Consider the following 25664-nt stretch of genomic DNA (forward strand, 5'->3'; position numbering starts at 1 on the left):
TATGCAAAATTAATTTTATAATCTCAAGCTTATTAACCTTTCATGCCACATTAGTTTGATATTTTTAAGAGTGATGTAGACAGTTATCATCAAATAGATCATATAAAGTATACATTAAGCATTATGTACTTTATAGGATATTTTAGTTTTGCGTAAGAGTGCATATCTGATCCAAATATGCGCCATTCATATATCTAGTGTAGTTTTTGTTCAAAATATTATAAGTGGACAAAATTACCCAATATTGGCCCCACATTATTAACTTGTATGCAAAAAAAGTATCCTTTTGCTTTTGCCAGAATGCATTTGTAGCAGAAAGCAGTGAAAACCCCTCAACTTTACACACCCGCACCAACTATATGAAAACATGATCAGAATTAAAGTACATACTGCACTTCACAGCTAATTCAGCCCTGCACCCAGTTATGATCAACATTTCAATACAGTAACAGTTCCAATACAGAAACCATGAAGTCAATCAGTCATTATCAGAGTCTTTGGGAGGCAGAAATGTCAAGGAATCATGAAAATCGTGTCCATATGGCCTGAGTCTGTAGACGCCATACATCAAAACCTGTATCTGGCTCTGAGACATGCCACCGAACGTGATGGCCATGTCAGAACAACAGGCCTCCACGACGTCGGCTGGGTTTTGGCCCATGCTGTCGGAAATCAAGGTGCTGATGCTCTTCTTGTTAAAAAGCTCTTTGCCTTGGGCATCCTCTCCGTTTTCGGCGAACACCCCGCTGTATTGCAGACAGGTGGCGAGCTGCTTTTCTTCAGATGTCTTCCACAAGGCATGTCCCCGCTCTGGACATTTTTCCTCATCTTTAAAGATCTCTATCAGCCTCCTCATAGATTCATAGCTCAGCACAATCCCGCTGTCATACTCCACGTAATCCAGCTCTCCGGACTTTTCCGTGTGGCCGATGTAAAACGGCTGGCTTGGATCTTTATCCAACACCAAATACTTGAGGTTCTCTATAATTGCGAACGTGGTGGGCCGGGCCACGAAGAACCAGCGCAGGTCTCCAGCATTCTCGTAGGCGTGTTTAATGGCTTTGCGTAGCCTTGCCCACTCATCCTGCTCCTGTAGGTCCATCGCCTCTAGGGCTTTGGACGATTCGGACGTGTAGAACACAGATTTGTCGCAGTGCTTGCTCCAAGTGTCATTGGCTGTCGCCCAGTGGACCAAGAGCTTTGGAGTGACCATGATGAGACAGTACACTCGAACCTGCAAGGTCCAGTCAGTCATCTGAGACTCTGATAACTTCTGTAGCTCATCTTTGCTGAGAGGTTTCAGATGATGGTGGAGATGCTCATGGCCTTCTGAGTGGGATCCTGAATTAAAAGTCCCAAAGAAAGACATCACAAGGCAAAATATGCCCCCTAGGATCATGCCTTTCATAAACGAACTGCTCTCAGACATCATGGTCAACCGAAACTCTGTAATAGTTCAAAATAAGATTAAAGACTGTGATTAGAACAAAACTATCATGGCAGTTCATGCTCTAAGTTACATTTGATCAGCAATTACAACAAGAATCCTATAGGATATTATGAAATACGATGTCCTTTTTGATAGCTCTACATTTCTGTTCCTGGTGACAATACAAAGTAGCTAGACAGGTTTGCTGTAATTCTGAAGGAGAAAAGCAACGGCTGCATCTGACTGCACTAATCCAATAAACAGTTGACCAAAACTACACATTCCAATAATTAGTTAGTTATGAACTCATACCTTTCAATTACACAGAAGAGTGCTCACATTTAGACGCTACACCGTCGCATTCATTTCCGTACACACAACCGGAAAACAACAAAAAAGTAGTATCTGTTCTGGAGTCAGTTTCACCTGCCCTTCATCTACTTCATTTGGACGGGATAAGGTAAGAAAGCTGGTTGCAGTCCAGCGCTAGCCTAGTACTGTCTTCTAGAACACGGATGTTTAAGCGGATGTCGAGTCCACGCGAAAGGCACTGTGGGAAATGTTGTTCAATTGTGTTGTCTCGCTGTGACGAACTAGGTGATAAAAACTACAAAGACGTCAATTTCCTTTAAGTAGGCAAAGGCGGAAATTATTTTTGTGCTTTAAATGTTTTTACAGACTTTATATCAACTTTTATGTTTATACATAAAATATTTTTAAAAAAGTATATATATTTGCAAACAAATTAAATCTTAAAGATAATAGAATAGGAAGAATGACAAAAACCAAGGTTTGACCAAATTAAGTAAATAAATGAACGTATTAAATTAAATTAACTCACTTATGAATAAATAAATAAATAAATAAAAAATAAACACTGACAAATAAATAAACTGTTCATTTACTTTGTTTAGAACTGTAGGTAAATGTAAGAGTAAAATAATACATTAATAATAATTGAAAATCTATTTAAATCTATCAACAAAAATAATTTATTAATTAACCCCTTTTTAAACTGCAGCTTTTTAAAACATTATATAAAACGCTTTTCTTAATCTATTTGCCAAAGTGCTTTTCTTCATTATTTTGTCCTTTGTTAGAGAAGTAATTCTTGATCAAAAATCTGAAGTGTTTAAATTAAGCATATTAAAACCTTAATTACTAATTTAATTAATGCGATTTATATATCCCCAATAAAATAAAATAAATGCTTGGGCTAATGTTTATGGAGCCATTTGAAAATTAAGATATGAGAACACAGTTATACATTATTATAAACATAATTTTTTCTTATAATATAATATAAACATTTATTTTTTCATTAATCATACGTTACTCCTTTGAAAAGATCATCAATGGATAAAGAAGCTTTTTGGAGCCAGATGATGCAGTCACAGAATCAAGCAGCAGAGGCCAGGCTGAGGGGTCAAGAATATTTGATTGGGTATAGCATGATGACTTCTGCATTAGCCCCTGATAGCAGATGCCTTTATATCTACACCATCTGGTTCCAAAAAACATATTTTTCCACTGAAAGTCTTTGAAAACCACCCATGTGTTCTGACAAAATATTTTTCCTTGCCATTTTTTTGTTCAAGGTAGCTGGCTTGTGTTTATTTTGTAAAGGAAACTTGCCACTTGCTTTTCGGTCTGTTCTTTTATTTTCCTTGTATAGGCTATTGTCACCAAACCTGTCACCTCTTCTTGCTTTTTATAAAGACTAAGAGTGTCTTTCTCACGTCATGCTAATAGCTTTCTTATTTATAGAAATAATCTCAGCTATCGCTCATAATTCCTGCCCACTGTTTCTAATGAACTCCTACTCATAAACTGACTGAACTCCATCTCTCATGAGCTAAGTTTTAATGTTTTTTTGCATGATCCGAAGGGCTAAAATACTCATGCAGTTGTCATTGGATACAGTAGCCTACAACTGAATAAAACATATTTTGTTTCTCAGCTGACATGTCATTTCCTAAATACCTCAAAAAAGATTAAAGGCATGAAAAGGTAAAAAAAAAGAAAGAAGTTGTACCTAGTAATATGCCATTAATTAGTCAAAATGGGTTTTTATTTATTAATTTTTCTTTGAAGGGAGAGGAGAAAACTGAAATGCTGTTTCTTAGGAATCTATTTGGAAGCACACTGTTAACATTAAACAACAACATTTCAGCACAAGTATACACACAGTAAATAGAACACGACACGATAAATATAAAGACATTTAAAAAAGTAACAAGATGTAGGCCTATAACAACAACAGACAATGTAAAAATCAAATAGCTAATATGGCTAGAATATGTCTAAAATCGAATAGACTTGAACAAAGTATCATTTTAACGTGCTGAGAATATCACATTCGCCTAAAAAGCTAAAAAGTAACAATATTTCTCTTAGTCATTTTGTATTAGAAGACAAAATTCCTTTGTTCCCTGTACACCGAGACACTGGCCCTTTAAGAAGAGATATTTAAATCTAGGCGTGTTTCCTGCTCCAGAAGAGAATCCAGCCCTGCTTGCATCCTACGACGCGAAATTGGAGGAAAGATTATTTACCACGTTACTCAATTAATTCCTGTATAACCGGTGTAGGTCACAAAGCTTTACCCAGATTTATTTTGCATTCTTTTAAGAGAAAAGGAACGGCGAAACCTCTCGGGATAGACGCTTTTAACCAGCCTAACCAATGACATAAATGTCAGTCGGTCAAGGTCCACTCACACTCCAGATGTGTGTTTAGCTTTTACAGGTTAGCTTCGCTTTCTCATTCGAAACCGGTGTACATTTTGAACGGAAACATTTTCAAATTGTGCCAGTATGACAAATCTTCGCTTTCATATGGGAATTTTGCTTTCTGGTATTTGACTGGGACTCCAACCATGGATTTAACCGCGGAAGAGAAGACATGTAGAGCGACAGACTGATGATTTTAAGAAACACTGAAGATCCGTGAGAAAACTACAAACAAATCGTGCACGTGAAGGAAGAATTGCATTTCTACAAAGAAGCTCCTCTGTGTTTTATTGCTGATAACTCTCCATCGTCCATTAATCTCAGGTTAAACATTAAGTGGACACGGTTGTGGTTTATTTCAGGTTAAGTTGACAAAAGACAATCTGCTTGTACCTTTGCCATCATGTCGGCTGTGATGATAACACGGAAGGCTACTCGAAAATGGGAGAAATTACCTGGGAAAAACACCTTCTGCTGCGATGGACGGGTTATGATGGCTCGGCAGAAAGGAGTATTTTACCTGACCTTATTTCTCATCGTTGGAACCTGCTCTCTATTCTTCGCCTTTGAGTAAGTGCATGCCATTGGTGATTATTAGACCTACACTGCTAGAGACACGAGCTGCGATATCAGTGGACAGTTTCGTTTTTTTCCTCACAGTGGGGAATTTGCATTGGAGATGACCTTTGTTTTATGCCATTGCAAGAATGAAATATTATATTTAATGAGCAGTCAAAATATATTACAGCCACGTGACAAATGTAACAACAAAAATTCGATCCGATTGCGAACTGTGAATCGCTCCAAACATTTCTTAAGTGAACAAATCGACAACTATTATTTCATATACCAATGTTACTTTAATATTCGTGTGTGTGCTGATAAAACCTTTATACTAAACTTTACAAATAAAATCTATTCGAAATGTTTACAATTAGAAAGAATGACAGTTTTAGCACACATGCACAGTTAGTTTTAATTAGTAACTTTTTTTTTATTGATATTCAAAAATCTGATTACAATAAACACCCTTATTAACAAAACTTAATAGTCAAACATTATATTCAGACACTATATAAAAATCTTTTTTTGTTTAAATGAGTCAAATTTACCAACATTAAATGACACTCATAATCAACTCAGTTCTCCAGAAGAACAAAGTATCCAACGTTTTTTTTCCCCCTCTGGCTACAAGAAATATGTAATTGGTTAGTTTTTGAACCTGTAGATCACTATAGAGCCATAAACCTGTAGATCATCCAACATGAACCTAATAACTTAGTAGTACCCTATTAAATATTTTTGCAATGAAAAATTCTACAATTAGGCTATATTAAGATTAATGGCAGATTTTCAAATTGTATTGAGACCATTTGCCTGTTGATGGATGGGAAAGAGCTGTGTCATCTTTATTGAAACACATTTTCACAAAAGCAGATGTTTTATTTTAAAGGTAGATGTGCTGCAGTGCATATTGTAGATGAGCTCTGTTGGGAGGATATGAACTCCCTTGTGTGGACTTTGACGTCGGTGTTTCCTGAGACTCGAGTGTTGTGCCCTGCCCATATCTCGGATCCTCCATTATCATCAGCGAACAGGAAATTATTCCCTGCTGTCCCTAGTCAGAAACTCTGAGTTATGTATGGAGCTACTGGCTCCTGTAGAGTTTCACTGCACTCCATGTGCTTATCACGGTTACTGATAATTAGTCCTCTTGAGGCAGACATTTTAACGTAGAGAATGTAAAAGTATGATTCCCAATTGTTTATTACATGAGAAGCTAATAGATGAATTGGGATATTTTTTTGCATTTACAATTTCAGTGTGTATTATTAAGATTTTACCTACACAAACATTGTCTGTATCCAGTCTTCTTTATGGACTGAACTTGCCATTGGGTTTGAAACCATACGAAAGATGTATTCTGTGAAACGGTCTCTTTCTAAGATTTGACTTTCGATAAAATTCTGGGTATGACTATCACAAAAGATCCATAATTATTAAATATCACCCAAGGTTATTTGAGTAGTCCCCAGTGGATCTTTAGTTTCAGTAGTGCACATTTATTTTTATGTGCAATTTATCTTTTATTTAATACAGAGCATGAGATTTCAGAGGAGACAGACAGTGTTTATGGAAATACATTGCTTTCAGTTATTTTGAATTTACAGGGAATTATTTGAGTTTTGCTGAATGCTCATGCTGTTGTGTCCTCTGTCCATGGGGCCTGTGTCTGGACAGTTTATTCCTCTGTAGACTGAGTTACAAGCTCAAGACTGATTAGCAGGGCTGGACTTTGCATTGTTCTTTCTAAAGATCTTTGTATCCCACCTCCCCTTCCATTACTCTCCTTATGTGTCTTTGTTTGCTGAAAGTCTCTTCACTTTTATTAAAGATTATGCAAGTTGCATTGCATTTATGTTTATACTCTTTAGATATCAGATTTAGTATATTGAGTTGATTGTGTAGGCTAGAAATTCTGTAAAAAATCTGCTCTTTGTGTCAAAATAAATAGACCATAATATAAAAATTAGTTCTAATCTTACACTCACTATAGCCAAGGGTTTGTCGATTCACCATTGTCTGCTTTTGGCCTGATATCTTTAACTTAAAGGTGAAGTGTGGAATTTTACATAAATAAAATGATTTTTATAAAATGATTTTTAAATACTATAATAGTATGTATTAATATTTTGAATGGCTTTTATAGTTTGCATTTCTTTTAGTTGGCTAATATTGTAATTTTTTTTTTTCAGTTTTATTTTGAATAATTTTAGTATCTTATTTTGTTTCCGTTTTTTTAAGTAATATTTATCTTATTTGAAGTTTATTTCAATTTATGATGGATTAACACTGAAGAAATAACTCGTATCCCTGCATATTTAGCTGAAACAACTACAAGTAAGCCATTTGTAGACTGAATTCCCGAAGAGTGTAATTCTGTGACACTTTCAAATCCGCATTGTCGACCAATGCCAGATAAAGTTTTCAGGAAACCTGTTCGAAAACAGGCATTGTTTTTGCGGACTTACACCCTCTTCATATTTCTCATACTTCTCTCTAAAATGGTTCCACACAAGTGAAACTGATTCATAGTGTTGACAGTCATCAGATTGTGTTGATTGTTCACTCACTCATTCTTTCACTTTAGAAGTACATGGATTTCACTCTGCTTTTGTCTTGTATGTTTGTTTTTCTGTATACATTTGATGTTTATCATTGAATGGTGGATCATTACTCATGTTGTTGCTGAGGAAGTTCTAGTGTATGAGTGTTTGTGGTCAGTGACCTGGTCTGTGTGAGCTCTAGAGGGCTGCTGTCTGTTGATGGCTTTCTTCAGGTGTCATTACTGTTTTTTTTTTTTTTTTTTGTGTGACTGCAAAAATGGAGCTGTCTCCATGAGGGATTAGGATACCGTTTATTTATTTATTTTTTTCTCGCAGTAATACATAATTGATTTGCTTCGTGATGCACTTGGTCTTAAATTGGCAAACTCTTTATGAAGAATTAACAGAGGCTGTGCATGTAATTTCTGGGTTTGGCAACGTCCCGGCATAACAACTTATATCAGTGTGACACGGCTGAAATATCCTTTTGTACTTTCATATTTGTACTTTATACTTTACTTGTATTGTACCTGTATTGTACTTTAAGCTTTTCTGAGAGTCCCTCATTAGAAGAAAATCAACTGATGTCACATTCGGATGAATTTTATTTGTTTGCTTGCTAATCTTTCCCCACTTTATTGTTTGCACTATTGCATGCTATTTTAATATCATATCATATAATCAAGTTTTGCAATGCAAAGTTCGAATGAATGAGGTGATTATTTACATGTTGAATGTTTTTCCTTGGACTTGCAGGAGTGTTCATTCCTTGAGAGTTTTACCTACTTTTTTAAGCACTTTTTTTCTGTGTGCCTCCATCCTTAAAAGTAAAACAAGTCGAAACTCTTTCTCTCAGTATTTGGTGTATATATTATGAAAGCTTTCTGCATCACAGTTGAAACTAAAATGGGTAATTGTGCGATAAAGTTTAAAATAAAGAATATAGTCATATTGTGAGTTATGGAGGACACCATTCTATCATTTGTAATATGTGGCTTGTAGAGTTTCACATTTCTACACTGCATATGTATATATAAGATTAGTTTCAGTTAGCAGTTCATCAAAGTTTCTTATGCTCACCAAGGCTGCATTTGTTTGATCAAAAACACAGTAATATTGAGTAATATTAATACAATTTAAATCATCATCTTTCTCTGTTTGGAAATATTTTTGAATATGTGATGACTGCTTATTTATTTCTGTGATGACAAAGCTGGATTTTCAGCATCATTACTCCAGTCTTTAGTGTCACACGATCCTTCAGAAATCATGCTGATTCAGTGCTCAAGAAAGATTTCTTATTATTATCAGTTATTTTGTTAAACTTTTGTACCGTATTCAGCTTATCTAATATATAAAATATAAGGTATTTAAAATTGTCTTCAGATTTGTTTCAGACTAAAATAAATTATATATTTTTTTAACCATCATCCATGGTTTTTCTTCCTCCCTTTATTATCCTTTCCGGTGGCGTACCGGATGTTTGCGCCGAGCACGATCAGTAACGATAATTGTCAGGCCTCCCTGCTCCACCAGTCTCCACCTAGAGACCAGCTAGACCAGTGAAGCAGCTCTATTGCTTTTACAACACACAGCTAAGCCTTTTCACAGCGAGCCATATAATTCTGCTGTTGTGCTTCCTGCTGTCTTAACTGAGGAAAACAGTCCTTTTCACCTAGTTCTCTGTGGACCAGAGTGCAGATAATTCACTAAGGACAAGCTGTGAAGGCAAACAGAAGGGTAGAGATTTTATTTGTAAGACTGAATCAGAACTAAATTTGCACTGATAATGTTAACTAAAGGGCTGTGTCGGCATTCAGCAAACTCTCATTCAGTCTGGCTCTATTGTGGTAATGCCTGTTTTTTGTGTTGCAGTTGATTACCACTCCCCATTTTTGTTTTGAACAGCTGAATATCCTGTTCCAGAAACATCACGGAAGTAAAATGGAAATTTGTGTTGATTTTCAACAATAAAGTGTTGATTATACATATTAAGGCACAATACTTTTTGTGTTATCATGTTGTTCTGTTGAGGAAGTTAATTGCTAATTATGGTGGTTAAATAACCTTGTGCATCAGTGGTAACGATAACAGAATCTGCACTTTTATATTGAAGCTGCTTATCTCTTGATTATGGGGAGAGAGGACACATCCAGCATTGCATGATGGGTAACATCCGGGAAACTTAGGGATGTGATGGGAACTGATGATGGAGCAGGTTCAGGATGCTTAAAGTCATCAGCAGATACATCAGACACACCCACACAACACAAGCGATTCTCCTCAGTTTTGCTCCGCTTCGCCCCAGCATAGCTTTCACAATAAGTGCAGTATACTTATGATCTGGGCAGTGGAAAGTTTTATCGACCCGCTCTGCTCTTTACCCCCCCACCCCCACCCTTTAATGTGTTCCAGTCTCAATATAAAACAGATGAAACTAATCTGGCCTGTTCCACTGGTAGAACTCAGGTGTACTGATGGCTCTGGTATGCTGACATACCAGTGTGTGTGAAACAGCTGAACTTGTACATGTAGTCTGACTAGAAATGATCTTTCTGAAGCTAGTACTTCTTACAGAGGTGATCTGTTGTACTGTGTGCTGGACCTAAAGCAATGAATATGACATTTGAGGAGACAAACCCACACTCTAGTATGGACCGGTTCAGCCAGTGTTCTAGTATGCATTGTAGGAGGATTGGTTTGACACGTTATAGTTAGTATAAAATTCTATATGCATTTTGTCTATTATTAAAGCTAGAAGTACCTATTATTATTATTATTATTATTATTATCTGGAAAACGTACACTGAATTTTATTTAATCCAGTATTTTTAGATGTATAAGCATACAGGGTCCTATAACAGACCCCTGGTGGTCTCTGGAAGTGTTGTTATTTGCTAAATAAAATATTTATTTTTATTGTTTCCTTAGCAACTACACTCTTAGAAAATATGTGTTAAAAATGACACAACCAGTCTTAAATTTTAACACATTAATGAGTGAGTTCTGGGACAGTCAAAAGTGAAATGTCCAACACAGGCCAAAACAGTTCTATTCATCTCATTAGATAACATGACACATAATCTTAATCATTACACTGGTAGCCAAAAGTATTTTGAAAGAAGTCTTTTTGATGCTTAAAAAACATTTCTTATTATCAATGTCTGTACTCCTCCATCTTTTCCACAGCATAGAAGTAAAAGTCATTATCAAAATAGCCTTTTAACAACCAACTCAATGTTTTTATTCCACAATAAATGAACTTCTCCGAAGACTTGCTCCTGATCAGAACTTGACTGACTGACAACATCAGAATGTTCCCTGGTCTGTATGCGTGTCCACAAACACAAAAGCACTCAGTCCTTCAGTGGAGATCCCGGGTCTCAACACTTTATTAAAACAGGGAGAGAGGAAAAAATTCCATATTAGTGTTAATTTATTTTTAACCTAAATGTTTAAACCTTTTAAACCTTTCTTCTCTAACATAAGAATATATGTGTGATAGCTTGTCAATAACATATACAAACATTTCAGCTGAACCGTAAACTAAATTATACCAGATTTAATTTTAATACTTACAGATTCTAAATTCTGTCTAAAGATGCTGGATCCATAGAGAGAAAGACTCCAAATGAGGATTTAGCCTTCAGCTTGTCTGCAGTGAAGGGGTAGCTGTTTGAGACAAAAAACACACTAAGACGCATGCAAGAAATCGCTCTGGTTATCTTTCTCTTTCCTACAGTAGTTAACCCGCCTGTGAGCTGATATCAGGTACCTTCTTAGTCATGTGGACCAGCAATGGTAGAGTCTTCTGCCTAATAAAAGATCAAAATAATGTTAAAATATAAACTAAAGAATTCTTGATTTGATATGAATGAATGATTTAGTGATTTAGAGTTTTATAGCAGACATAATAAATAAATAAATAGCATTGCTAGCACCATTTCTTTATGGACTAAAACAGAGTAAACTATAGAGTCTAAAAGTGCGGTCACATTAATTAACCTCGCTTGGTGAAATTCTGCGAAACTGAAAACCTAAAACATTAATAAATTGTACATTAATAATACTGGTCCCCCAACCACAGTTGCATGTAAGCAACCACCAACTATACCATAGTGGCAACTTTTGCATGAGCATGCACCACTTACATTTTTATTAAAAATCTAGTTCTAAGTCTTTTTGTATTGTGTTGGCAGGACTAGTCATGTCTTCTTTCTCTCTCACTGTATTGTAGTTAGTGTGGTAAAGATGTCCTTTGCACATGCAGGATGCTAAGTGTAGAAAATTTCCCCCCGAGAGTGGATGCACTGCCTGTGACGGGCAGCAGGATTATCGTGATGTATTAGCAATACATTATCTTAGTATAGTAGGTCTACATTGCAGGACAGAGTGGTGGAGGAGAGCCAGGGTGACCCTATTAATAACTCAATGCAGTAGCCTGTGGAGCAGACCAATCTGCTGCAGGCTGACAGACGGGAGGCACTTTTAAAGGGCCCGAGTCATCCACAGTTTATGGGAGCAACCAAATTTATTGTTTTATGGCTGTTTGCCTGCGGGAATGAAGAAAGCACAGTCATTCATAATAAACATCCTCCCTGAATGCTTCATTGTTGATTTTGAAAAGACTGTATTTTAGGGGAAGGGCTGAGCCAGACAGATATTACAAACCCACTTCATCAATGACTTCCTCTTTGATTTCAGAGAGAAACTAATGCTTCATCAAAAAGATAACAAAAATGTTTTTGTGATGAATTTAGGAAAATTATAGTCAAAAACACTGGCATTCCAATTGAAATGTTTGTTTTTAATGTTAATTTTTCTTGTTGTTGTTTGCTAGTGAAATGAATGTCAAATTTTTTTTTTTTGTAAGCTTTTTTTTTTTTTTTTTTTTTTTTTTTTTTTTTTTTTACATCCATTCACCAAACCACTTGTCCCATCATTGGCAATTCAAGTTAAAAAAATTTTTTTTTTTGCAATTTTCTTTGTCTATTGTAGGCTTGCCGCAATAGACGGTGCTGAAGGTTAAACTGGTGTTAAGCCGCACCACCAGTTATGTCACTTGCAAACCTCGGCCACGGTTCCCACTGTCGTTTTATTTTTTATTTATTTATTTTTTATTTTTTTATAGTAATAAAAATCATTTAATTCAGTAAAAGAACAGACACTACAATGCCAATGCGCATCACAGAAGAGGGAGGTGAGACACGATGATAGTGGATGATTTTGTTTAGAAACAAAATGCAAAAGCGTCTGTTTGGCAATAATATGAATTTTGAAAAGCCTGTTGACTTTTGCCGTTTATCCATGGTGTTTTGGAAGTTTTTTTTTTTTTTAAACATTCGTTTCTTATTTATTTGGTTCCTCATTGTTTTCTGAGTTTTACTTTTATTTAAACTTTGTCATTTATTTTATTTGACATCAAGGTGTATGCCGTGCCTCCAAGCTTTCTTACTTGTTTTGCTAATAAGCATTCTACATTTCTTATTTATTTGGTTATATATTATACCTAGCCCATTTCCAGTTTTGTATACCCATTTAAACTTTATGTGAGTTATTTGTAATTTTATATTTTTATTTGTTTTGTAAAAAAAATTCTATGTTTTATATATAGGCTAAAGTAAGTTTGTTGTATTTTGTTTGTTATGTTCAAGTGATGCCGAACTGCCGTTTATTCGAAAGTGAAAGCAAAATGCACACAGCGCTAAGCTATTTAAAAGTAAAGTGAGGGAAAAAAGGGGAAATTCAAACTAACTAAAAACTAAAAATTGCTTTTATGCCGAATTGCTGCTATTTGAAAGTGAAAGTAAAGAAAGGAAGGTGTTGTCATATGTTGATTTACCAATGGGAAAAATTATTGACTTTTATTTATTTTTTTTCCAAGTAAATGTATTATATTATATTATATTATATTATATTATTAATCACATTTAGCTACCAAATATACCCTCATCTTCCATTAGTCAGTCAAGCTGATAGCCCCACCCTCAAATTCACACGATTGAGAATTGCTGCTCAAACAATTTCTCAATTCATTTTGTGCCATTAACAGCACAAAAATGTCATGCTTCACCTTTAGATATAAATTTCTCTTTCACTTGACATGCTCGTATATAATCTCTATGCTGTTAATTTCATGTTTTCCTTGCCTCTTTTGTAATACTGCATGTTCACTTGTCCCGTACAGGTGCCCGTACCTGGCAGTGCACCTGTCTCCTGCCATCCCTGTGTTTGCAGTGCTGCTCTTCGTCTTTGTCATTGCCATGCTGCTCCGAACCAGCTTCAGTGACCCAGGGGTGCTGCCACGGGCCCTGCCGGAGGAGGCCAACTTCATTGAGATGGAGATCGGTGAGTGTAAGGGTGACTGAGGCCAGGGAAGGGTATTTGAGGTTTAATGCCATGGTTTGTACCATCAGTGCCACCTGCGGATGTTTCGACTCCAAGAGAGGAAGAACATGAATAGTCTAGCATGTATGTTGCGTAAGTGGGAGGCTGTTGGCACAGACCTGCTTATTAATTCATTGTTTGTTTTGCGATTTAAAATGGCTGGGTGCATTGGTCCATGAGTTCATCTGGGAAACATTGTGTTGTTCTTGACTTCAAGTTTGATGGGCTCTATATGATGGTTATCTTATAAAAAAAAAAAAAAAGGTATTTGGAAAATCACAGATATCGAAGAACAGATGTTTTTTGTCTTGTGATGCATTTAATTTTTAGATAATGAATTTAAGGAAAAGCTCTTCCAAAAATCTCAACATTACGAATGTGATGAGGGAAGAAACATTTAACACAGCCGTTTTTAATACATTTGGTACACAATAAAACAGGGAGAGAGTTCATGGGAGCATAAAACAGAAATATTATTTTCAAATCGTTCAAGTTAAAACATTGACACCCTAACAAAAAAAATGGTCTCTTCCCCCCCAAAAAAATATCCCACACGTATGTTAAATATGCACAAGTGAGACTTCAGAGGACGTGAGCTGCTCCTGGAGAGTTTGAATCTGATCCATGCATTTCCATCCTTTTCTTCACTTCACTATCTATTAAAGTAAAATCAAAAATAGATATTCTTCACATGACTGGTAAACACCCACACAATGACTTATATCAACTGACTTGAACAGAAACCAGTGTTATGACTATTCAAAGTGAAAATTGTATCTTTTGCAGGAGTGTTTGGCAGAAACCATTGAGGCTCATTCAAAACCTAAGGCTCATTGACATTTATCTTGTCTTTTATTTTCTTCTTCTTTTTAAATGGCAAGGATTTTTCTTGGACAAAGAATCTGCTCAAACATTTATTGTTAAATAGTAAAAGAAATTGCCTTAGACCAGTGCTTTCCAAACCTGTCCTGGAGGCCCCCCTGCCCTTATCTAACACACTTAAATCCACTGATCAGCTCATTAGTAGAGACGGCAGAACTAAATTGGGTGTGTCTGTTTAGGGAGACATACAAAATGTGCAGGGCGAGGCCAGGGGGTCCTCCAGGACAGATTTGGGAACAACTACCTTTGTCTATCCTCATCTATAGTGAGGGGAAGTCAACTGAAATGCCCTACTGACTGGCTTCCTTTGCAAAAGGAAAATAAAGATTTATCCTGTAGCAAAAATAGCTGTTTTAAGTTTGTTGAAAATATAAAACCAAAAATAGGGAATTAATGTGTCGTTTTTTGCCAGCCTGTTATACTTTGAGTATCAGAAAGGTTAACATCGCTGGACCTGACTAATTAAATGCAATTAAATAAGATAAACTTGCTGCTCTTATCTTGCTAATTTTGTTTCTGGTGATTAATTTCTGTGGGAATATATTGCCTTGTCTAGTTCAGTCACCTGCCCATCACAGTTCGCTGTACTGATTATAAGATCTGGACTACAGTAAAGATGAACTCTTGTCCATTCGCTCTCCATTCTTTCTCCCTCATCTCTACTCCCTTCCCTGGTTTCTCTTTTAAACGAGAGTACAGATGTTACACATCCGCACCTCCGCTGAAGCTCACCCATGCTGAGGGGCGGTGCAGCATTTGTTATTGCTGATGTTCACTAAACCAGGACATCATTTCTCTTGGCAATTCCCCTGATAAACCACAGTATTCTCTGTTGTCATTAAATATCCACTAACCCCCATTTTCACTGATTTTGTGGAACGTTCACATTTAGAATTGTTCTACTGTTTACATGACTTTTCCATGTCTAGAAATCATATATCCTCATAGGCTACCTTATATATCCAGGATTTTCGAGCCAAATTAATTGCAGTTCACTTAAATGGTTAGCATGTCATGTAATCATTTTGATTTGATTGCTAAACAAAAGCAAAAATTTTGGTATTGATTCAGCTGTACCCTCTAAAAGCAGGGCAGTTTTGTTTGATCACTGCAGCAGGGCAAAGATTGATTCCTGCAAATTTCCTCTGCTCTGTTCTATTTTTAGATGAATGTCTGTGTGGCTGATTAAAAGTGGCTGATGCTGGATGAGATGCAAGTTTGGATGTGAGGTTTTGGCCAACCCAGACATGTGGATTAAGAGGCAGCTGTGTAGTTCTGCCTCCTGAGTGCTTGCTAATGCATACATCTTACTAGAGTATAAAAGTACAAAGCTGACAAATGTGAAGAAATTAAGTTTTGAAATTTAAGTCTTAAATCTATTAAACGAATTGCTTTGCCTTCAGTATTGTTGTTTGCAAAACTGATGAAAGTGAGTAATTTGGAAAAAATGCAAATAAAGAAAAGGGAATAGAAAATAAGCATTTTATTAGGAGACAAAAAAATAATATAAATTAGCAGTAATAGAAAATGATTTTCCTTAGAAAGCAATTCATCATTTAAATATATAAACATTTTTAGTGTATGCATACACACCAGAATTTATTATTTGATTTTTGCCTTGTTCAGTTGAGTCATTCTGTGGTAAAATGTGTGTAAAATGATCATTAAACTGTTTATTAATTGTTGTCACTGGCAGACAGTTACCTTTGCTGTGGTAGCTCCATCTTTTCACAAAATCAAATAACGATAATGTAAATTAGTATTTAATGTTTATTTATTTACTGATTTATTAAGGGGGATAATGTGCAGTCAGCCTGTCATTATTGCAAAATAAACCCTTTTAGGATGAAACCAGATCCTCCGCTTTGTCATCCTCTTGTCATGCTCATTCCGCTTCATCATTAGTGCAAAAATCATTATGCTTGTCATACTAGCATTATTTTTTAAACAGTTTTTTTGTACTTGAGGTTTTGACCCCCTTCACAGATCCACACAAATTCTCCTGGCACTGATTTATTGGTGTGTTTTTCATGTCTTTTGTCATTGAGTCATGGCACCAGCTGGAGGGGCCTTGAGTGAGTCCTCCATCAGAGGCTGTGCTATGTGTCATGCATATGGATCTTAATCAACCTGAATGGCTGTTGGTTGCTATGTTGACTGTTTCTACCCATCTCTTGTAGAAGCGGCCAATGGGAACGTCATGGCTGGACAGCGGCCTCCACCCCGCATCAGGAATGTGCAAATTAACAACCAGATCGTCAAGCTGAAGTACTGCTACACCTGCAAGATCTTCAGACCACCTCGTGCTTCCCATTGCAGTATCTGTGACAACTGCGTGGGTGAGTGAATGTCATTTTACACTACAACCATGAATAGTACCTCAAATTGTGTGGCTTGTTAAGGAAAGGTGTGCCGTTTTCTTTAATTTTTATTATTGTTCTAATGTGGCATTAAAGACATTACACTTATTTTTTTTCATTTTTTTTTATAAATTCTGTACTTTTAAACTTTCAGGAAAGAAGTTTCTGCAAAAATATTAAGCAGTACAGCTGTTTTAAACATTGATTAAAATAAGAAATGTTTCTTGAGAATCAAATCAGCATATTAGAATTATTTCTGAAGGATCATTTGACACTGAAGACTGGAGTAATGATGCTGGAAAATTATTTTAGAATATATTAAAATAGAAAACAGTTATTTTATGTTGTAATAATTTTATTGCAGTATTAGTTTTTACTTTTTTTTTTTTTTTTTTTGACCAAATAAATCCATATTTATGATGAGGCATATTTTAAAAACATTCATACATTTTACTTAGAGTGTACTAAAGTAAATTATGAATATCAGTCATCAATTCAGTGGTAATTAATAGTATTTATGTTCGGTACTACTAATATTAGGTATTTTAATGTATATATGTATATGTGTGTGTGTGTGTATGTATGTGTATTAGTAAGTCAACAAATTAATTGATCCTTACAATGCCAAAGTTATTTTGTAGAGTAGATTGTTTTTTAAATGTATAATTTATAATTTTTGTATATCTAAAAATAATGTGCAGCAGTTTCGTTTTGGTTTGTGAGTTGAGTTATACTACGTCTACATAAAAGAATTCACAAGCATTCTTAACTTTTGACATAGTTACGCATGGTGTGCCATTTGATACTCCATTATAATAGAGAATTGTTAAGAGATGAGTCAGGCAGCACACACACACACACACTCACTCACACATATTGCAAGGTTAGTGAGATATGCTGATATCGGAGTTCACTGAGGGCTCTCTTTTGCTCTCTTTGCACAGTCATCCTGAACACAGGGCCATTTGAATGGCCGGCCTGCACCTGCAACACACTCACACACACACACAGTCTCTGGTTTGAGTACCATCTCCCTTTTAGCAGTTAAAAATCTATGCCTGCCCTTGCCAGAAGATCCACACTCACTGTTGACTTTCACCAATCTTCCTAAGAGTCTTAAGATTCTTTGTGCCTTTCTCTCTCTCTCTCTCTCAGACCGGTTTGATCATCATTGTCCCTGGGTCGGAAACTGCGTAGGAAAGAGGAATTACAGATATTTCTACTTGTTCACACTCTCGCTGTCTCTACTTACCATCTACATCTTCGCCTTCAACATCGTCCATGTGGTTCTACGTGAGTATCAAAGCAAGAAAATATGTGTGAGTGCCTGAGTGTCTTCACTGTTGACATCCAAAATTGGATTAATCGAAAGAGGAATTACGTTTTCGTGTTATCAGTAACCATTTAAGATGAAAAGCCGGTCCACCGGTTTAATGATCGTGGTTTCTGGGAAAACAACTGCCTTTAAACGACACTCTGTATATGAATGCGGTTTCTCTTTGGCGTGGTTCAGGATATCAGAAGAGCCACTATAGGCTCTCTTAAATGTCTGCTCTCTTTCCTTCTTTTGATCTTTCTCTTCTCAAAGTGCACTATAGACAGCAAGGAAAAGAGAAGCCGAATTCATGTGAAAGCCTGGACTGTTTGCTCTTGGTGTGGGATCTTAGTTTAAAGTGAAACACATTGTGACTGTCATTCATTTAGAACTCTTTTTCCATAATTCAGTTTTTATGTTTACGTGCATAGCTTTTATACAGTCTGAATAAATTCAATCAAACTTCAGATACTGTATGTGTGACAGATGACTGAATGTAATGTTTCCATAGCAATGATGAGTCCTTTTGGAGAGAGCACATACATACCCCACACCACGTCGACACCGGATACATGTGATGCATCACAACTCAACAAAAATAGATCTCTCTCTTATTACAATAAACAAAGCTGTATATACTTCGAGCATATTTTGCATGTTTCTATTTTTGACTTTCTGAAGAGTGAAGCTAATCCGTTTATTTTCCCCATCCACTTGAAATGAAAATTTTTTCCCACAAATATCATGTGCGATATTATGTAATGATTATTTTCTGACCATACGCATCTGCAGTCATTGGTTATCCTAAAATTAGTCAACGCAACGTGCACTTTTAAGTCTTCTGAAGCCATACCAAACCTTATCGTGTCAAACCTTCACCATTGGCTTCATTTAATTTTAGACTTGTTGTGCAGGTGAAAATCGAGAAATGACATAAAAAAAAATTGTCTGTTTCTCACAGTTATTGTATGACCAAAAGTCACATAGATCCTATTTATAGTTCTTCTTTTGCCTTTGAGTTTGACGGCCTGTGGCCATTTTTGGGTAAACTACTACTCCATCAGATTTGTATTAAGTTGAATGCAAACGTAGCTACCGTGGTCGAAAAGGTGCTTGTAAACGAACAGTGCAAACTTCTCAGATCTGGCAGAGTGTGGGTGGATGTGTGAAAATCTTCTGTACTTGTAATGATAGAGAGAAAGAAAGGGAGATGCCGAGACATCTGATGCAGTGAGGTACTGTTTGCATGCATAGATACATAATGTAATTAATAAATCTTTGTGTTTTATAGGTTCTGTAGACTCTGGATTTGTGAATACCCTTAAAGAAACTCCTGGAACATATCCTTTCATCTGGGCTATAGGACCACTTGCAGAAGGTTTTAAAATGAAATGAGCTCCTCATAAACCTGTCATTCTGTAAATGATCTATCATGATATACACAGTGTTTGCATATTAGTTTTCTAAACTTAAAAAGTAGATATTTTTGAGCATGTTGTTTCCTTGACTCCCCATTGCACTGTGTTGGAGGTTCTGGTGTGTTTTTTCACGATCTGGTCTGTGGTGGGATTGACTGGTTTCCACACCTACTTGATCTCCCTCAACCAGACCACCAATGAGGACGTGAGTCTGTTTCTTACCTGTCTGTTCCAAAGTCTTCTGTTGGTTCTTGACTCTTGCTGCTGTCACATGGCTGGAAAGATAAACACATGCCCTAGAGCATTTCAGCACACTAGATCCAGCAGTCACCTTGGCAACAGTGTCGTCTCGGCGAGCAAGCACAGAGAACATATCAACATGAGTTTTATGTACAGTATTTATGGCACTGTTTATTAACCGGGTACCCATCGCGGTCCCATTATATTTAGAGAATTAGAGGCACAAATCTCATGTTTTTATAGTAACCATTTACTATGTTATATAAGTTTTTATGTAACCAATTAACCTTGCATGAAAAGAAGCTTTAAATGCATCAGATGTTTATACACCTTATAAAAAATACAATTTTGGTTCTGATTGTATCCAACAGATAAAATCATCATAAAATCATAAACATCATTAGCCATTGTTGAACTGATGTTTAATTAGTAAGAAAAAAAAAGTATGTCTATATATATATATATATATATATATATATATATATATTAAAACTTTTAATAGCTTTGTGAAAATCCCAAACTCCTTATAAAATAATAGGAAATTTAAATGAAAAAACTCTGATCAACATTTTCTAAAGGTTAAGCATTTTTTATTCTCATATTGTGTTCCCTATCATGCAAAATGCCTTATATGTGTAATGTCTAACAAACTGACACACATGCATATATAATGCTTAGATTCCTTAATAAACTTAGAAGTTTGTTAATGCTCTAATAGTTTTACAGAATGTAGATCTGTGGAACTTTCACACTTAGCCCTAACGATTAATTGAAAATGTTTTTGCCACATTTGCCCTCTGGCCCTCCTATTCTTGTTAATGAGTAAAAAATAGTGAGAAAGAAAGGAAGCGAGAGGGAAGGATGTAGTTGCTGCAAGTAATATGGTGTGACATGATGGTTGTTTTTAGCATAAAATGTATTCTGCTTTTAATAGATTTATCAATACCTATAGACATGGTCATAGCTGCCAGTCAAATTCAGATGCAACTAAACTTTTTTGCTGAAACCTAAAGCTGTTGTAACAATCTGAGTGGATTACCACACATGAAACTTAGAAACTTTAGATGAATTTCCCCTCCAGATTTGCCTGTGATGCATGCATGCATACATTTCTATCTAGGAGCAGATGAAACCGTAAAGGCATGTCTTTTTAAGATGAGGACCCTTGAAGTGCTTGACTAGATCAAATGAAATCCATAGGGATGGAATGGATAGAACTGAAAAGGCACATTTAAATAAAGGATAACAAATAAGAGATTCTTTTTTATCAAGCTCCCATTTGTACAGACTCATTATAACATAAAACATCAGAGTGCACTGAAGATTCAGTAGAAAGTTGGAGGATGAATCAGATTTTAATGGTCCCTGGCAGTTATTACATTGTGCTGGTTTTATTTCCAAAGTTCTGATCATTCATCTCTAATGTACAGATCAAAGGCTCGTGGTCTGGCAAGAACCGTGTGCAGAACCCATACAGTCATAAGAACATCTTCAAGAACTGCTGTGAGGTTCTGTGTGGCCCCACTTTCCCTAGGTAGGATCATTTGCTTGTACAGTGGCCCCAAAAAGTTGTTTAAATGGCATTGCATTAGATGATAAAATATGGAAACCTTCGTTTTTATCAGTAAACCCCAGCTTTTGCTGGTTTTGTTTGAATATGTCACATGGTTTGATATTTCTTTTTTTTTTTATAGGTTAGTCCATAAAATGCCACACCTGTTCACAGGATTATATAACTCTTTCTCTCTCCTTCTAGTGTGTTGGACAGAAGAGGGGTGATGCTGGAAGACTCGTCTAGCCCCACCCCCTCTGATGTGTCTGCTGCTTCCACACATAAGGGCAGCAACCCTGTTTCACAAACCACAGTAAGACTGCTTTTTTTTTTCTTCTCAGTTTGACTGAACAAGTGAGTGTATATATGGCTGAAATGTTGCTGGCTGTCGTACTGTGCATTGAGTAGTGAGTCTGCAAGAAGATCCTAAATCAATTACCCTAAGAGCTGGGAGCATTAGAAGGCCGGGAAAAGGAACTATGTGGAGTAAGTGAATACATTAAGTGGCTTTAGATAGATTTGGCTTTCACAGGGCAGATCATGGTGTGGTCTGTATAGCACTGCATGTATAATATAAAGGTTTTTATATTATATATTTTATTTACTTAGCAATTTAATGCATTTAGGCATCTAGATGTGGTGAAGACGACCTGAAGTTTAAACAGAGCATCAGAATGGGGACGAAAGGGGATTTAACTGACTTTAAACATAGAATGGTTGTTGGTACCAGACGGGCTGGTTTGAGTATTTAAAAAAAAATTCATCTGCTGGGATTTCACACACAACCATCTCTAGGGTTTACAGAGAATAGTCCGAAAAAGAGAAAATATCCAGTGAGCGGCAGTTGTGTGGATGAAAAAATGCCTTGTTGATGTCAGAGGTCAGAGGAGAATGGGCAGACTGGTTAGAGATGATAGAAAGGCAAAAGTAATTTAAAAAAAATGCACGTTACAACCAAGGTATGCAGATTACCCTATCTGAATTGGACAAGAAGATTGGAAAAACGTTGCCTGGTCTGATGAGTCTCCATTTCTGCTGCAACATTCAGATGGTAGGGTCAGAATTTGGCGTAAAGAACATGAAAGCATGGACCTTCCTGCCTTGTCTCAACGGTTCAGACTGCTGGTGGTGGTGTAATGATGTGGGGGATATTTTCTTGGCACACTTTGGGCCCCTTAGTGCCAAATGGGAGTACTAGTGGATGTGGTGTAAGGGAGATTTGCATCATGGATGTGGGGCCGACAAATCTGCAGCAACTGTGTGATGCTATGATGACAATATTGACCAAAATCTCTGAGGAATGTTTCTATCACCTTGTTGAATCTATGCCACAAAGAATTAAGGCTGTTTTGAAGGCAAAAGGGGGTCCAACCCGGTACTAGCAAGGTTTACCTAATAAAGTGGCCAGTGAGTGTATAATAATATATATTAATAAATATAATATTTAATTGGCTAGAAATTCGATGCAATCTGTATAAAATATTCATTGTCAAACAGTGTCAAAGGTGAAATTGCTTTAGGTGTTTTAAATGTTCCTTTAGTTACTAGATAAGGATTTCCCAACTTTTTGTATTCTGTTCTCCCACAGAACTATTTAAACTTTTTTTATTTTTTTTTCAGCTACTGTCGCATTGATGATAATATTGCATTATCATTAATCATTATGATTATTATTCTTCTCTCTCTTATAATAAGACACCTCAAGGTTGATAATTTTTATTTAACAAAACAAAATTGAAATCTTTCCAAGTTCCCTCTGAACCCTGCTTAAGTACCCACTGGGTACACATACCTCTGGTTAGGAATGATAGCCACTCACATGTTTACATACAAGTAAATAACGCTCCTTGATTGCTAACGGTGTGTTTGCCCTTCCTGCAGAAATCCTCAGCTCCGCTGATTCCCAATGAACACACCCCTGATGAAGCCAAACCCAGCATTGGTGCAGGCACCCAGAAGAGCACCAGCTCCCCTAAAGAAGAGAAACCCCCCTCACCAACATCACCCAATGCTGTTGCCCCTGCAGTCATCAAAGAGTCGACCCACTAGTCTCCTGACTTCTCTCAACCCTCTGAATGTCCTCACACAAAGGAACACACGCAGAAAAACTTGTGATTCGTTTAGAGCAGTGGCCTATGTTCTCTGATACTCTTTCGCAGAACGGGACCCCCTCTGGCCGGATCCTGCACTAGCACTCAAGACAAGTTTGGAGGTTTTGAGACTCTCCTCTCTGAATCACAGCATGATGAACTCACAATGAAGGAAATGGGGAGCCATAGACTGAATCAGATGAGAATGGGCTACCCTGAAGCTTAATGAGGACATTATTTCCCTCGAAAGGTCTCGTGAAATGTTTGGTTGATTTTTCCAGTGTCATTACCCGTTTCTGTATAGCCTGCCTCCATTATTCATAACCATTGTGTGCCCTGTAAAACCCATTACAAGCTTCTATAGTAGTTGTGCAAAATGCCCTGTGGATCAGACTTCTTTGTTTTCAAAGTGTGAAAAGGAAAAGTGCTTTAGCCATAAACTGACATTTAGGCCCAACACAACTGCTTTATTCTGGTGATGGGGCCTTTTGGATCAGCTTAGTAAGTCAGTCAGTTATAAATGTGATTCAAGCTCAGACTTTATTTCCCAATCAGCATGGATGGTAGAAAGCAGAGGCTATAAGCTGTGTGAGTACAGGCTGATCTGCATCAGTAAGAGTGCCTTATCTATGCTCTACCATAACATCTACAGAGGACTCCATAATGCCCTAATGCTACTCACATCTCTATATGTAAGTTAATCAGTTTTTGTTTTTTTGTTTTACAATTCTATCGATCTATCAGAACGCAAATCCCTAAGAATTGGAAAACATGTCTGATTTATTAATATTATTTTGATCTTGAAGTTAATACATTCCCTCAATTATAGTCTTATTTAACAAGGTCTTTCCACATCCACCTGACATATGAGCAATCTTCCCTTTTTTTCATTTCCGCTAAGAGTTGGATATTACTACTCGAGCCCTGAGTGCTTCTATGTGAACTGGGTAAATTAAAGATAAAGTTTGGTTTACATCTGAAAATGAACTTTCCCGAGTCTAAGCATGGAAAAGTCCAATCCTCCTTCAGTGTCATTTATGCATGCTTTTGCATTCAGTTAAGAACCATCTTCAAATTACGGTGTTTTTTTTTTCACACATTCTTTTCACACCATTTATGGTAGCAGCCCCAGTTTATAAGCAAATGCGTATTGTAGTCACCTTTACTAATTTCACTGTAGTATGTTGATGGCCACTTGTAAGGGAACACTATTTACAGACCTACAGACATCAGGGACTCGTATATTTTTACATGAATTCTCATAGCCAGCTACACATTTGTTTCAGAGATGTAAACATGGACAGTATTGTTGTGTGGAAAGAAGTTCGTCTCTGATTCATTTGAAGCAGCCAGCTTTATATTTTTTCTTTTATGTTGCCAGTTCAGTGCCATCTTACAGCAGTTTGAAATCTATAAGCTGGAATGTTTGTGGGATTTCATTTAGTTTGATTGTAAGTTCCTTTACTGATGTTGAAGAATGTGTTGAGGGTAAAAGTCCATTATTGCAGAAAATGTAGTCCTTTTAAATGCTAACAGAATGTGCTTCTATCAGATCCGCTTTAATTTATAGCAAATGGGATTTTTGTGAGTACTTTGGTGTGAACTATTTTGATGATTGATTACACTGTGTATGGAAAATGTGAATATTAATTTGCTATGCTGATGGTATTACTGAGTATATGGCAATGTGCTGAAAAATTAATCCCACTGAAATCGGTCACTCTTGTTTACTATATGAGGCGCAACAAAATCAAAAACCTTAATGCCAAGTCAGTGTAATGTGTAAATTTGGATTATTAGCAAAAGATGGTCTGCTCTAGATATTTGGATATGATGCATAACGAACACATTATTCGTCATCACAAATTGAGTTGTGTTCACTTTGCTTGGTAATAACACTGTGATCATGTATATCCTCAAACTCTTCACATCTTACTTTTATGAATTTATGTGTATATGTATGTTCATTAAATTATATGGTATTAATACAATCTCTGTCATGTTGTTTCAAAAAAGTTTTTTTTCTTTAAAACTAGTAAAAACATTGAAAGTACAGACAACAATATAAAAGACAACTAGAAAGCTGAAAAGGAATACAAGTATTAAAACAACAATGGCTTTGAAAACTACACAAAAAATATTATAAACATTT

The 25664-nt window shown here is 36.3% G+C and overlaps 2 protein-coding genes across 3 annotated transcripts; one reads left to right on the forward strand and one right to left on the reverse strand.

Moving 5' to 3' along the window:
* On the reverse strand, positions 1 to 4746 carry LOC113057903 (C1GALT1-specific chaperone 1-like). Of its 2 annotated transcripts, none has more exons than XM_026225486.1 (2): positions 4617 to 4746; positions 1 to 1446 (listed from the first exon to the last, which is right to left on the reverse strand). In XM_026225486.1, exon 2 carries the CDS (start codon positions 1430 to 1432, stop codon positions 479 to 481), a length of 954 nt encoding a protein of 317 aa, XP_026081271.1. In that variant the 5' UTR covers positions 1433 to 1446; positions 4617 to 4746; the 3' UTR covers positions 1 to 478. The 2 variants fall into 2 exon arrangements, with proteins under 2 accessions (XP_026081271.1, XP_026081270.1); XM_026225485.1 differs by lacking the exon at positions 4617 to 4746 and adding an exon at positions 1742 to 1963.
* LOC113057902 (palmitoyltransferase ZDHHC9-like) lies at positions 4565 to 24264 on the forward strand. Its single transcript, XM_026225484.1, has 9 exons — positions 4565 to 4731; positions 13456 to 13616; positions 16718 to 16876; positions 18053 to 18190; positions 19504 to 19552; positions 19733 to 19835; positions 21301 to 21404; positions 21627 to 21735; positions 23304 to 24264. Exons 1-9 carry the CDS (start codon positions 4565 to 4567, stop codon positions 23469 to 23471), a joined length of 1158 nt encoding a protein of 385 aa, XP_026081269.1. The 3' UTR covers positions 23472 to 24264.
* The last annotated feature ends 1400 nt before the right edge of the window (positions 24265 to 25664 follow it).

Source organism: Carassius auratus, chromosome 39, assembly GCF_003368295.1.
Source record: "Carassius auratus strain Wakin chromosome 39, ASM336829v1, whole genome shotgun sequence".
NCBI lineage: Eukaryota > Metazoa > Chordata > Actinopteri > Cypriniformes > Cyprinidae > Carassius > Carassius auratus.

Coding starts and splice junctions, on each gene's coding strand:
- LOC113057903 (XM_026225486.1), bottom strand. CDS start 1,432: ATGATGTCTGAGAGCAGTTCGTTTATGAAAGGCATGATCCTAGGGGGC.
- LOC113057902 (XM_026225484.1), top strand. CDS start 4,565: ATGTCGGCTGTGATGATAACACGGAAGGCTACTCGAAAATGGGAGAAA. Junction 16,877..18,052: donor TATCTGTGACAACTGCGTGG/GTGAGTGAATGT, acceptor TCTCTCTCTCAG/ACCGGTTTGATCATCATTGT. Junction 19,836..21,300: donor ACCAGACCACCAATGAGGAC/GTGAGTCTGTTT, acceptor TCTAATGTACAG/ATCAAAGGCTCGTGGTCTGG.